Source organism: Cetorhinus maximus, chromosome 10 (assembly GCF_964194155.1).
Source record: "Cetorhinus maximus chromosome 10, sCetMax3.hap1.1, whole genome shotgun sequence".
Lineage (NCBI taxonomy): Eukaryota > Metazoa > Chordata > Chondrichthyes > Lamniformes > Cetorhinidae > Cetorhinus > Cetorhinus maximus.
The window spans coordinates 13,682,081-13,697,595 of NC_135888.1; the positions used below are offsets into that span (position 1 = coordinate 13,682,081).

A 15,515-nucleotide genomic window follows, 5' to 3' on the forward strand; every position below is an offset into this window, starting at 1 on the left:
CCTGTTGTCCAGTAGTTAATAAATGGATAAGCTTCAGACAAGTGGCATTTTGAAAACAGAATGGTTTGGACTGTTCTCTGTCTAATCTAATTGCTAAAATAAGACCTGCAGGTATAGATAGCTGTGTTAAGCCCTGTCATGCATCCCAGGCAGATAAGTACTCCCTCTGTGAGACACTACTGCGCAAGAATTAGCCATGGTGTGTCAAGGACAAACAAATGAAGAAAAGTGATAGATTGCTTGGCTGTAAATAACCTAAGAATCTTTGGTACTTAACTTTAGTCATCATTCTTTGAATGAAGGTTGTACTGCACATCTTGGTGTACTGTCATGCTATTAGGATAGGAGTTTGTGTTACAACACCAAACAGAAACTTTTATGTTTAAGGATGTAGGTATTTTTGTATGTTAAGTGCACTTATTTTTTCAAGTACACACCATATTCCATTGGCCTGCAAAATGGTGGGTGGGCAGGCAGGCTGGTACTTCTGCCAGAGTTGCTCTGTGATGCACTACATGAGCGCTGCCTGGGCTGATTACTGCTCTGTTTCCAATCCTGTATTTATGGATTCCTGTCCTCAGTCCTGTACTCTCACATAAGGAACAGCAGTGACTAGAAACTCAAGTTTACAAGGAATTGTGAGCACAAATCCACTTTTTCCTATTTTTTTTGGGCATTTTTATCTTTTTTCAAAAATAATGTTTCTCTGTCGCCAGAATGGAGAAAGAAACAGACTGAACACACAGGCGTGCTCGGCGGGAATCTCTTTGGCTGACATCACTCGATTACGTCCGCTTCATTGTTTTCCACAGCAAATGGCTTACCTTCAGGACTCTACAGAGGGGCAATTAAAAGGCGATTATTTTAAAATCCAATTTGTAGGGAAATCATAGTAATACCAGGAACCCACCTAGGGATAAGTACTTCAAGTGCTTGCCCTTGGAGTTGCATTTTCCTATAAGAAATTCCTACTCCATTCATATACAGTAATTATGCTTGTGCTTACTTGTTACTGCTGCCATTCTTTCCTTGTCACCTGGGATGTGTTTTCCATGGTTTTATTTATGCAATCTTGCAAATACTTGGAACAAGAAAAGCACATTTAAGAAACTTTTTAACAGGTGCTTCACTGTTTATTTATGATTAACTTTATGTAGTGTAGTCAGGTGCCACAAACTATTTGAACTACATTTCCTAGATTTATTTGGCGTTGTGAATCGACAATGGTACGGAATTAAAACATCATTGTTCAGTGAAACCATATCCATTATCCTCTGAGGAGTCATATGGACTCGAATGTTAACTTTGTCTTTCTCTCCGCAGATGCTGTTAGACCTGCTGAGTTTTTCCAGCATTTTCTGTTTTTGTTTCAGATTTCCAGCATCCGCAGTATTGCTTTTATCCACTATCCTACCCATTGTCACTAAATAGGATTCCCAAGTATTATAGTCAGTACAAAAATACTGTAATTGGATCCTTCCATTTGAGAACAATGCTGATGAGTACAAGCTTGTTTCCTCCACTGTTGCTTATTTATCTTAATGTTGCTAAATTCCTTGTGAGTTCTGATATACATCCCATTTTGGATACCCTGTCGTCTTAAGGGTATTGATGCCTTGGAAAAGAGCAGTAGGAATGATTCTAAAACTAGGGACTCTTAAGTCTTGAAGAAAAGCTCTTAGCACTCAATTTATTTTCATTGGAGAAAAGAGGATTGATGAGACAGACATGAATCATGTCTTCAAAATGATGAGAAGCATTGATGATATAAACCTAACCAGGCCCATTAATTTGGATGGTGAGGAAGGAGCTGGCGGGGATGCATTCCAAATTTAAGAAGCTTCATTTGGAGGTTAGAGGATTCTTCTCTCCTTCAGCCCTGTGGAATAGTGGATATGTGGAGTGGAGTCGTGGATATGTGGAATGTCCTCCCAACAAAAGTAGTTTTATTATGATTAACTTGCATTTTGGAGAGAAAAATAACAGAAAAGGCTGAATGAGTGTGTAGCTGAATGTGGGATTGAAAGTTATCGGGATAAGAAAAAGAGATGATCAAATATTTCACACGCAACGATATTCCTGCATTGCTGGACTGGTTCTGGAAAGCAGCCGACCACAGTTAAATAATAAAGTTGTGAACTTAGCATCATATTCTAGTGATTTCAAACAAATAAGCATATTTTTGAGGTCAGGCAAAAAAATAGCAGAACTTCTACTTAAGAGATTTAAGTTCAACTTAGTTCAATCTTGCACTATCAGCAGGGAACTTAACGTGGAACATGTGCAGGTCAGATATAGGGTCACAAGACTATAGTGGCAATTCTCCAAACTTATGTGGACACCCAGTCTTACTTAATAGATGAATTTATCCTAAGTCTATTAAAGTACATGATGGGACAGTTTGTCTGTGGGCTATTAAGGGAGCATCTATTGGGCCTAATGGCCTTTACTTCCTCCGTGCTTTCTTGGGTTCTTCACAATGTATTTACTCTATCGGTGACAAAGGCAATTTGATCCATAAGTGAATTATACAGGCAGAATAAATATTCAACAATATATATGGTTGGATCACCTGAGTCAAATGGCTAATTACTGCCTAGCTCTAAAAGCTTTGGGGTATTACTGGGTTGCACTTTGTAGGTTTCTTCTGCTAACAGCATGCTATGTTGTTCTTAGGATCAAATATCAGATTAATTGAAAAGGAAAATTCTTGGTTTTTCAAAAAGCAACCCATAGAGGCAATTTTTGTGCCTTGGAATTTCAGATTAATTAACATTGACTAGCCTAATTCGTTCCACTATAATGTCCTGACATACTTTTGAGTAATACAATGCAAAGTTCTTCCATTCAATAGGAAAAATCCATTTAAATTGCCAAAACTTGATCTTTACCGAAAAAGTTTAAAAAAAATTGTGGTTTATAATATGTTCCTAAAACATATTGAATTCTAGCTCACACCCTCTATACTGCAAAGTTCAGACCTGTATTACTTTAATTACTCAAGTTTTTCTGAGAAATTAAGCTTCAGACTTTAATTCGTGGGCTGCTGTCACTTGCCTCCCCAGCATTTAATGTGCACTGCTGGAGTTCAGTATCTAGAGCAGCTGGGCTGGGCCTGCTACATTAAGCAGGTATCAACTGATTCTTTTTGTAATTGAATGTTATATTGATTGATGAAATGACAAATCGAGTATTTGGATACATTAAACCATCAAATGGTATTGCTGCACTTCCTGGTTAAGCATGTACCCAGCATCTTACATTGCAATGAGGCGACATCCTCTTACTGAAAGTAAAACATTTTAATAGCTGATGTGTTATTGAAACTGTATCTGCATTTCCTGAGAGCACTCATGAATGTTCAAATCATCTTTTAATGATTAATTAGTTTTTAATAGATTATAATTAATTATAATGCCATATGTCATTGTGTTGCCAGAAACTCTTTAGAAAGAATAGTAGAAAAATAATTAAACTGCACAAGACAAAGGGTTCAGATAACAGAATAAATCAAACAGCTGTATGATAAGAACATAAGAATAGGAACTGGAGTAGACCATTCGGCCCCTCAAGCCTGCTCAGCCATTCAGTAAGGTCATGGTTGATCATTTCCACACTCCCATCTAACCCCGATAACCTTCAATTCTTGTTAGGCAAGGGAATCAATCTACCTCTGCCTTAAAAATATTCAGTGACCCCCGCTTTCATCACCTTCTGAGGTAGAGTGTTCCAAAGTCGCACAACCCTCAGAGAAAAATTTCTCCTCATCTCTGTCATAAAAGGGCGACCCCTAATTTTAAAACAGTGCCCCCTAGTTCTGGACTCACCCACAAGAGGAAACATCCTTTCGATGTCCACCTTGTCAAGGCCGTTCAGGATCTTGTATACTTAAATCAAATCACCCCTCACTCTTCTAAACTCCAGTGGAAACAAGCCCAATCAGTCCAACCTTTCCTCAAGAGAACCCACTCATTCCAGGTATCAATCTAGTAAACCTCCTTTGAACTGCCTCCAATGCATTTACATCCTTCCTTAAATAAGGAGACCAAAACTGTACACAGTATTCAAGGTGCGATCTCGCCAATACCCTGTATAACTGAAGCATAACATCCTTACTTTTATGTTCAATCCCTCCCATAATAAAAGATAGTATTCCATTAGCCTTCTTAATTACTTGCTGTACCTGTATACTAACTTTTTGTGACCCATATACTAGACCACCTATATCCCTCTGAACCTCAGAATTATGCAGCTGTTCTCCATTTAAGTAATACTCAGCTTTTTTGTTCTTCCTGCCAAAGTGAACAACTTCACATTTTCCCACATTAAATTCCATTTGCCAGATCTTTGCCCACTCACTCAACCTTGCCTATATCCATCTGCAATCTCCTCATCTCCTCTTCACAACATACTTTCCTACCTATCTTTGTGTCATCTGCAAATTTAGCTATCATGTCTTTACTCCCCTCATCTAACTCATTGATGTAAATCGTTAAAAAATTGAGGCCCCAGCATAGACCCCTGTGGGACTCCATTCGTCAAATCCTACCAGTCCAAAAAAGACCCATTTATGCATACTCTCTGCTTTCTGCCAGACAGCCAATCTTCTACCCATGCTAATATACATGTATATTACACCATGCACTTTTATTTTCCATAATAACCTTTGATGTAGCACCTTATCAAATGCCTTCTGGAAATCCAAGTACAGTACGTCTACAGGCTCCCCTTTATCCACGGCGCATGTTACCCCTTCTAAAAACTCCAATAAGTTGGTTAAACATGATTTTCCTTTCACAAAACCATGCTGTCTCTTTTCGATTGCCTTCTAAGTGCCCAGCTATAACCTCCTTAATGATTGACTCTAACAACTTCCCCAAGACAGACTGGCCTATAGTTTCCTGTTTTCTGCCTCCCTCCCTTGAATAGAGGGGTTACATTTGCTACTTTCCAGTCCGATGGAACCTTTCCAGATCTCAAAAGCAACCAACAACTTTTTAGAAAATAATCTGAAATATCTTTTTATTTGTTTTTAAAACTTGCTGGAGACATGGTGGTGTCTGCAGTTCCATAGGATGATTGTGCGTGGAAATAAATAGATGAGGTGGGCTATTCCTGTGCATTAAAAGAACACTGGGACAGATTTTCAACCTTTCTCATCTGTCTAGTTTTATTGTTATTAGACCTTTTGCAACATGGTCTGACGTGATTACTACAGTAGTCATGTAATGTCTTTTAAAATGCTTATAATAATCTGCATTAATTGAGTAACCTTCCTCAGCAAGCATGATGATACCTAGTTTGACAGAAGTATCAAACTAGTATGGTGGGTGGCCTTTTTCAGAGTCTGAATTAGGAGAATTTCTAACTGCCATACTGCATGTAGGATGCCTTATGATATCACTGAGTATAAAAAGAGAAAAATTCATCTCTCAATTCTTTACTTTTTACCAAGAACAGTTGTGACAAATCCTGTAAGAGCAACTATTTTCAAACACATTTAAGTTATTCTCATTGGACCTTAAATTGGACCCAAGGCCTGTGAGATCTGGTGGTGCACTTATATTGAAAGTATTGTTTGACAGCAGTATTGTTTTTTGAATTGTGCAAATGGGCAGTCTGAACAAATAAAACAGTTTTTATGGTTAGCAAATGCCATTCAATCCACCAAAGCTCATCCCTTTTGTACAACAAATTTTTTACTTTCACATCTGGCCTCATATTCTGTCTCTACTATCCTACCAAAAGATTGTTCCAATAACACATTTCTCTCATAATAAACACATGTTACTCTTTTTTAATACATTTTTTCCCAATGTAGTTTTTAAATGATTTTTCACAAATTAAATGCAAGTCCTCTGTTTCTACTGTTAAATAGCAAACAGGGACAACATGCTGAAGTGTACTGATCCGCTAAATTGCTGTACTGGTGATATGTACGGCGCTGGCTTTTAGTTGTGCTCTTTCCTACATTGTTCATTCAACTCTTAGCTGGTATGCCTGGGAATGGCAAGTCCCTACCCCTCCAGGAGGGTGAGCCATTATGCTGTCTCCTTACAGCACTTTCTGTGCACACATATTTAAACATACACACAGTGCTCTGTTCACTGGCCTCCTGGTATAAGTTGTTCATTTAATTAAAAGTTTAACCTTAAACTATAGGGCATCTCTTCATTATTTGGAAAAATACAAGTTAAAATTGCAGTATAACAGTACAATAAGCTGAGGCTGAACCAGTACATAAAATACAAATTGGCACTTTAGCATTGTGCAATTAAAATGATGGTGTGTTAATGTGTAAGCTGCATCACATATAAGAGCACACTATGTACAGTATAACAGCCCTACTAATGCTGTATTAAATTTTCCACTAAGTGTTATAATGACTGGAGTAGGGCATTACTACATCCAATGTACTATGCTGTGTGTTTGAACTAAATAATGAAAGTTCAAAATTTTTAAAAAACATGCTTCCATTTGAGGGCCAAAGTTGTTGAAATAGTGCGCATGAACAATACAGTTGTGTGTTGTGATGAGTTGCTAATGTTGTTGTGTCATTGACTGCTAAGCAATTGGATTATGGCTGTGAGCTTCCTATAACATTCAGTTCCAATCACTATTGCACTATTGGGGAAAGGTGAGACTGTTCCCCTTGAGGTTGCTGTTTTTGTCGCAGGGTTTAGGGTTTCACAGATGCTGGGTAACCCTGATACTTTTTTTTTAATGTCATGTCCAGAATTTAGAAAACTTAGCAACCAAAGAGGGTATCACAGCCAGGTGTTTTTCTAAATTTACCCAACTTCCACACACACATTCACAATCCAACAGGTCTCATTTGATCAGGATCAGGCCAATGTTTCTTTTCCTTCTTACTACTACAAGGAGGATTGAGGAATTGTAACCAGTCTTGCTATTGCCTTGGGTGAAATCAGCTAACAGCACAGTCATTGGATGAGACCTGGGACCTTCTGATCTGAGGGACTTAATACTGTTTGCTTAGTACTACACTAGGCGGCGCCTATATCCACAGAGCAACAGGAGCTGGTGCCCATCTTGCACCTTTAATTTTACTGCAACACGGACAAACGTGATCACTCGACCTGTCATTATGATTATTTTAAGATTTTATGTCCAAAATGAGAACAGATTAATTTTACATGAGCGTTCCTTAAGTAAGGAATAGTAGAGGGAGGAGAAAGCACATGCATCTTAAACTTATTCTTTCTAATTACAGCATTGATAGGATCGTGTGAAATGTAATTGTCTGATTTTTATAAAATGAAAAACTATTATAACTAGGCAATAATAGATGTGTTTTGTAAGGCATGATGTATATGTGATTGATCAAAGTACTGTGTAGCAACTCATGTTAAAGGTGATTGTGTTTTCTTCAGACTCATTAAAATCGGAACAGTTATTGTTACTATCAAATCTTATAGTGTGTGAAAGGCTTAAATACCACTCTATATCCCAGACAAATATCACTTGCAAGTCTCTGATTAGACCCAATTTCTGCTGGAATCCACAGTAAGCTCTTAGCTCTTGATGGAGGCCATCTTCAATATAAAAGTGGTTATTAGAAATCTAAGACCTTTCCACCAGTCAGCCCCCCTGATCTATTCTAAGGCGTGTAACACATTGTATACAATATCCAGCTCAGGGATCAGCAGCTGAATCTGTGTTTGCTCAGTGCTCAGAAGGATTTCCACTCTTATTTGGTACTGGCTGCTGAGTTCAATCTCATGCCGGCAACTGTTACACTTTCTCATTAATTTTAAACAGTAAAAAGGAAAGAAAACACACAACTTCCATTATTAAAATTTTTTATTCCTTTAATAACATGACGCTAGGTCCTCAGGGAAAGGTCAATCATCCTTTAAAAAGTAATTTGACATTCATATTAAAAGCTGAGAAATTGCAAGAGACACTGGGTGGGAGCTGTTGCAGTCCACAAATAACACCAAGCTGTCTTATTCAATGTGATCTTTAGCTACATTATATTATTTCTTTTCAGTAATATTGAAGGGATTAACCTCCGTGGCCCTTTGTGACTATTCTGTCATTTTCTTGTTATTGAATCTGTTATAAACCCATCCATTATTTCTCACTGAAACACTCCTTGTTTGGTTAACCCTTCAAGAACTGCAGTGCTGTTTGTCAATTAGAATGAAAGTCTTGCACCAATTACAATTTTTAATTTCTTTCTTAAAATGCTCAGCGAATACTGACTAAAGAAATATTTTTTGATTTGGTGTACCCCTCTCTGCATTTATTTTAGCAATGAGAGTTTATAATTGGTGCAGATGTTGCGTGTTGGATAACCCAGGTATATTTTGCAAGTTTTAAAAATAAATGAACTTGAATAGTTAAATGAGTGTTTTGTTTTCACATATTCAAACAGTCGGATGATGTTATCCTGCAAGAAGTAAGGGAATCAGCAACAACCTTGCAAAAAGAGTATGAGAACTATGTCCATTCAACCAAAGAAACCCTCCTGCAAGCCAAGAAAGGTTAGTTGTCATCAACTGCTCTTTAGCTGTGACCCATTGGTGGTTTTTCATTAGCAAATGTGAATTAGAGCTGGTTATAAGTGGAGGTCTTTGATTAGTCCTTCATTGATGAAGAAGCTAGCACTTAACTATTCTCATACACAACAAAGACCAGGAATAGAATAATTTGATATTCACAGTTTTTTTTTCTAAACTAGAAACTGAAGAAGGGATAATGGATACAGCAATAAATCCAGATCAGTAACTAATTGACAATTTAGACTGAATCAGTCAAGCTTCTGGAGCAAAACTGAATTATCCTATACCAGTCATTGTTTGCATATGTCTTGTGGAATTTTTTGCAATGCCTGTTTTACTAGTACTGAACAAAATATTTGATTTGTTGCTATTGCAAAGAGTGCAGAATATATTACTCAACTGACAGTATTCATTGCCACAATGAAAGTACCTCATAACCCAACAAGATGATTGTAGATATTATAAGTCTGATATTAATCTTTACTCACATACTGATCAAAATTAGACAACCATGTTATTAATCAATGTATGATTTTGTCAAATCCGCATTTACAGGTAAAGCAAACGAGTTTACCTCAATTTCTAATGCGTAATGGCTACAGAAAATGATGATTTTGAATTTTTTTAACTTGCTGGCCCTGCCAGAGGAAGGGATACATGGCTTCCTCTAGCATGGAGGATTTCAATGCAGTATCTCCTAAATTGAAACAGGCAAATACCTTTTGAAATAAAACACATTTGTTCTTAATTTTGAATGCATGCTTTATATGACTTCCTGCAGTTATCTCATAACTCTGAAGAAATTCTTGATAGTGGGTTATGAGGATGTGAAAATGGAGAAGAAAAAAAGAAAGCATAGAAAGTTTATTGATACTTAGATTATCCTACAATCTCATTAACAGAATTGTGTACCACTTGTCACTTTAGTCGAATATGTACAGTTCCATTTAAAAAATATGTAAACATGAATGTTGCAATTATATCTTTTGATAAGTTATGCAGTATGTGTAATGTTTCATGAGTAGTTTAATATTTATTTAATTAGCACTTATTACTAAGCAATACTTTAAATGCTCAGGGAAGAAATTATTCTGCTTTTTAAATGTTTTACACATACCAATTAGCACAGTTCTTATCCACAGAAAGAAGCTAGCTTGCAAACCCTTGCAGGTTACTGGCTGGTAATCTTCTTGAAACATATAAGATCCTGAGAGGACTTGATAGGGTAGATACCAGGAGTGTTTCCGTTTGTATGGGATACTAGAATTAAGGAACACAGCTTAAGAATAAGAGGTCTCCCTTTTAAAGGAGGTGAGGAGAATTTTTTTTCTCTCTGAGGATCATTAATATGTGGAATTCTCTTCCTCAGAAAGAGGTGGAGACTGGGTCATTGAATTTATTCAAAGCAGAGTTAGACAGAATTTTGATAGACAAGGGAGTCAGTGGTTATCGGGGTTTGAGGGGGCGGGGGAGGGGGTGGTGGTGACAGACGGGAAAGTGGAGCTGAAACCACAACCAGATCAGCCATAATCTTATTGAATGGCAGATCAGGCTCGAAGGGCTGAACTGTCTACTCCTGCTTCTAAGTCCTATGTTCCTACCTTTTCCCCCCTTCCCTTTTATTCCCTGCACACCCCCAGTCGTCTCAGACACTGAGGTTAAGTCCAAAATTCCTTCTGCCCTGGCTATGCTCAGCTGCACAAATCAGGAATGAGATCGAAGATCTTCCTGCTCTGAATGATTCAGTTCTGCACAAAGCCATGTATTTACTGACTTGGCTATTGTAGGGACTTATCTTTAAGCTGAAATAATGGTAGCCTGAACCAGGTCCATGTAAATCATTTGCTGCAAAATGAGGAAATGTTGAATTCAGAGTAAATTTGATGTGTCCTCTGCCTGTGTGTAAAATCTGACTGTGGAAAATGCTTCATTTCTCATTCTGGCCATCCCTCATCTTAAAGAGTGCATGTGTGCGATAAAAAGGTGAATGAATTATTTAAGTGCTTAGAAGGCATTGCAGCTTTAACTCAGATGGTATTGATCTGAAATAAGCGCACTTTTCCTTGTAAACAGAGCTTTAAAATATTCCCTAGGTCCTGTCAGCCACAAATCCATAAGATGACACATTTTATTACTGTTCATAGACACTGACTGGCTGTTCTCTCTCAATTATATTTAAACTTTGTGCAAACAGGTTTTCAGTTGAAGTTCGCCACAGCACAAAATGTTTTGACAGCAGTTCATTGTCTCTTTTTCAATTGCATTTTTCTAACTCTACTGTTTAGACTCGATTTTAAACAAGGTATTTCAGTATTAATTTATATTCTATCTCATATTTCTGTTTAAGTAATTATCTCATTTCCTTTTAGAAGGATACTGGACTGTCTTGTTTGCTGTGCCTTGATATTCTGGGTGTCTGTTACTATCTAATATATTGGAATTGATTTTCCATTTTATGTGCATTGGGTGTTTCTATTCTGAATATTCACAGTTTAACTGTAATATGGACTTGCTAGAATTTCTTCCATTCAGAAGGAGCTCATAGTCAGCCACTTTACAGCCCCTCCCCAACACTAGTTTTTCCACTCAACTCCCAAATGTGTTTTGTAGAAGAGATATTTGTGTTCATCAAGTGAGAGATGCCCTTTTCTGTGCAATGGATCATTCTATCACCTAGTTCCAAGTAATAAGTATTTTTATATCCAGTACAGCACAGGCTAGAGGCAGAAAAAAGATGTTTTTCTATTCTGGCCCAACATTGGTATAAACTCCAATGTCAGGACATCATTTTTGTTGTACTAATATAGATTTTCCACTTCACACACCAACCGTCCAAGTGGCCTGTCTGAATAACAATATTGAATTGTGGACAGATTTGTGCCCCTTTCTCCATCCCCTTCAGATATTGAACTACTCATATAAAACTTTTACAGAATCCAGGAAAGAAGACTTTGATCCCATTAGCTTAGTAGCAGTTCAAACTCAGGTGCCAGAGGTGAAAAGACTTTGGGTTAAATTGGATAGCCCCCGAAAATGGGCATGGGGATAGTGATGCGCGATTAACCTGTGCCTGTTCGATGTAATGCAGGTGCACACCATCTTCATGCAGCCTGATAATTTGCATGATATCTGCGTGCAACTAGAGCTAAAGGTGCTTTTTGGTTGCATGCATCAACAGGGGCCCAAAATCAATGCTTGCTACCATTACTTAAGGTTAGCCTGCACTGCTTTAAACTAACCTACACTTCTCAGAGGGGAAGTGCATTGTGGCTGGAGCAGGCAAAGGGAGACCTGCATGAGCTGAATCTGACCTGAGAATGATAGAAGAATAGCTGAACACGAGAGAGTGCAGGCATCCAGGTTTTCTAACGAAGAACTGGAGGTCTTGGTGGAGGTAGTGAAACCTAAAAGAGCTGTCCTGTATCTGCAGGGGGCAGGAGACCCTCCAGGAACAATATAAAGACAGTGGAAGCAGATAGCCACAGAGGTCAGTGCCAGGAGTCTAGCTCTGAGGACCTGAATGCAGTACTGCAACAAGTTTAATGTCCCCCAAGTGAGTAGACAAAGTGAGTAAATGCATTTTGAAATGCCATATCCACCCAACCACACCACCAGTCTAAGTCACTGCTCACTGCACTGCGGTGGCATAGTGGTATTTATCACTGGACTGGTAATCCAGTGACCCAGAGTAATGCTCTGGGGACTTGGGTTCGAATCCCACCATGGTAGATGGTGAAAACTTGAATTCAAATTTTAAAAAATGGACCACAAAACCATTGCCGATTGTCATAAAAACCCATCTGGTTCACTAATGTCCTTTAGGGAAAGAAATCTGCCACCCTTACCTGGTCTACCTCCATGTGACTCCAGACCCACAGCAATGTGGTTGACTCTTAAATGCTCTCTGAGCAAGGCCAATTTGAGACGGGCAATAAATGTTGGCTTAACCAATGATGCCCACATCTCATGAACGTATAAAAATCGCCACACACCACCACTCACCTACCATTGAAGATAATAACATCCTCATACTAATTCTCCTTCTTCCTCATTGCACAATTGCTTCTGATTTACAAGCTACACATAGCATAAGCGTGCACCTCTTACTTTCACCCTTCTCCTCCCCTCGCTTTGCCTTGTATCTTTTTCTTTTCAAATACACAGGAAGTGCAACCTGGCCAGGCAGTGGAGGAAGATCAAGGAGAGAGTGAGGATGAAAATGCACCGTCACTCGATTTCACATTTGCAGCCACCATCTCAAATACTAACACTGCGTGTATCTTGCAGGATAGATTAGAGCTGGTATCTGCCTTGGTAAGACATTGAGCACAAGGGCATGATGTGCCAGCTGGAGGGCAAGTTTGCACATGAGTATTGTTCAGAGAATTCTGATGACAACTTTGGGTAGGCTACAGAAGAAAACTGATGGATGTACACAGCAAAATGCTTGGTGCACTGGAAGCCTACCAGAAATCCTGCATTCAATGCCATGAAGCATAGAGGAGTCCAGCACCAGCTTTCCACAGGGCTTTGCACAAAATTTAAAGCCCATCCTTTCCAGCGTGGAAGTGATGATCAACTCCAACATCCAACCATGACACAGTGTCTAACGGATGATGTCTTGACTTCCATTGCAGCTTCCTCCAAAAGTTTTTGAGTGCCCAAGCTCAGACTGTTCTCGTTCAGGTTTGGACTGCTGCAGTCATTGCTGTGGTTGCCAGTGTTCAAGGGGCTTGCAGGGTATCACAGCAACCCAGCAGTCCATCCTCCCAACAGATCACTGGGATTGCTGAGGTGTTTCCCTGAGGGAGTAGCAGGCTCCATGGAGCATGAGCCTGCTGTCCCCCCTCAGATTGACAGCATTCATCCTTCCCACCCCTGCCATTGCGCCAGTGTCCTTGCTACTGCTGTCACTGAGATGTGCAGTCTGGGCCTTCCAGGTGGAGGGCTGTTTGAGGTCATCCTCCAAGGCCATCCACAGTCTCCTCCACTGAAAGTCAGCAGCCTCACCAGGCATGGTGCAACCCCTGGGTTAACGCTATGTGGGAGCATTAGGACAGGCAAAGGCACATGGAAGACAGACACTTAAACTAATCACCCTTGTGTATTCCTTATGGCATAATTTTGTTGATAAACATGGCTTAAAATATTTATTTTGTGGTGGCTTTTATTTTTGCATTGTCGCTAAGTGGTTGATGTGATAATCAGTAACAGAGGAAAGGTAAGGATTGGGGTACTTATGGAGAATTTGGTTTGTGGTTACTGCTATCTCGCTCAAATTAGTTCTTCACATATAGCCCAGGCAGAAAGAGGCTATCTAGGTTGCCGCCTCCCTTCCTCTTCCACCTCTTTTTTCCTCCTCCTGCATTTTTGCCTGATTTTTCGTGGCAAGGGTCGTTCCCTCTTGATGGCAAGGCTGTGCCGCATGCAGCATACCATCAGAAATTTTGAGATCCACTTAGCAATGACATCCAAAGTGCTCAGAGCCACGGAATTGTTTCAGCTAATGGTCTGCTCTCTCATTCCTCGTGGCAGCATGGTTTTCATTATTTTCATGGTTGCGTACCAGAGCCACGAGTCATGTTATCACCACTAGCTACCCTTTGGTTTGCCATAGAGACTGTTGCAGAATGAAGGTATCATGATTACTGCCAGGATATCGTGCATTGACCTGCATGATGGGTTGCCTATGGCCATGCACCAGCTGGACATTGAGTGAGTGGAATCCTGTTTGATTCTGATACATGGCAGAGTTGGCATGCAACACCTGCAATGCAATGTGTGTGCAATCAATTGCTCCCTGCACAATGGGGACACCTGCAATCCAAGCAAACCCTCGTCCTCATTCCACCTGTTTGTCTCTGGCAAGAGAGAATTAAATGAAGTTGGCTGTCTTTTATTAGAAAGCCTTAGTGACCTCTTTTATGCAGCAGTTCATGGCAAACTGCAAGATATTGCTTATATCTTCAGTACCAGCTGGGAAGGACTGAAACACACAAAAGCCCATCAACAAGTCCTTCACAGCCACTGGCAATGCAGTCCTTGCCCTGGTCTGAGGTTAGAGCTGTGGTTGCAGCAGTTGGCAAATTTCAGTGAGGACCTCAGTGAAGCGCAGACATCTCACGTTGTTTCTCCCTGAGGTACATGTAGAAGAATTACTCTTTGAATACCCTGGGCAGGTACGGTGTCCTGCTAAGAGTGCTTCTCTCCATGTCTGTGAGCAACTAGTTTGTGCAGAAGCTTTGAAGTCATCAAAAAAGTACTTCCAGCACCTGCCACCCAACCCCTATGTAGACCCTTGAGACAACTATGGGAATCAACAAAAACAAGTGGAATTGTAGCCTCTGCCATCAACTAATCAGTACATGGTTGATCCTTTTATATAGCACTGATGGGGGATTCTTACTGTTGCTCAACACATGTTCAGCTCTGCGATCTTATGAGAGAGTGTTGCATGCTCAATTGCTGATTGAAGTCATGATCTGCCTGCTCTCCATACTGTGGTGGGCATTCACTGCATGAGTGCAAATGCCTGCACCAAGGTAACATTGAGTGCAATTCACATGACAGCTGTGTGCATGTGAGCAACAATTGCCATTTTAGAACTCTTAAGGCTCTTCTAGTGCCTAAAAAAAAAATGGGCACCACCAAGTCCAATATCTTGCACTTTATTCTTATCCATTGGCAGTACTCAGTCTCATTTATGTTTTTTGTTTATTTTGAGTAAACCATTTTTTAAAAGAAGACTAGCAATGTTTGATGTTCCCTTGCTTATAGTTTCTAATATCTATTAATCTACAATTTATGAAGTTGTAAAAGCCATGCATCAAATACTCCAGGAGGAGTTGAGCACTGCAAAGAGTTAAAGTACTTGCATCGTTGGATTCAGAGTGAGTAGACTGTGAATCCTTCTCATTGATCCTTAACTGCAGGCTATGCCAAAAGGAGACAGTTGAAGATGGAAATAACTTGCTCTTTATTTTTTTG

The 15,515-nt window shown here is 39.5% G+C and overlaps 1 protein-coding gene across 2 annotated transcripts in view; it reads left to right on the forward strand.

Annotated features, from left to right (window-relative positions):
- The window catches only part of ddx31 (DEAD (Asp-Glu-Ala-Asp) box polypeptide 31), an 84,585-nt gene that overhangs the window by 46,520 nt on the left and 22,550 nt on the right, over positions 1-15,515 (forward strand). For both annotated transcript variants that reach the window (XM_078549991.1, XM_078549992.1), the window contains exon 18: positions 8,402-8,510. In XM_078549991.1, coding sequence (XP_078406117.1) covers positions 8,402-8,510 — 109 coding nt within the window. The remainder of the gene's footprint in view (positions 1-8,401; positions 8,511-15,515) is intronic.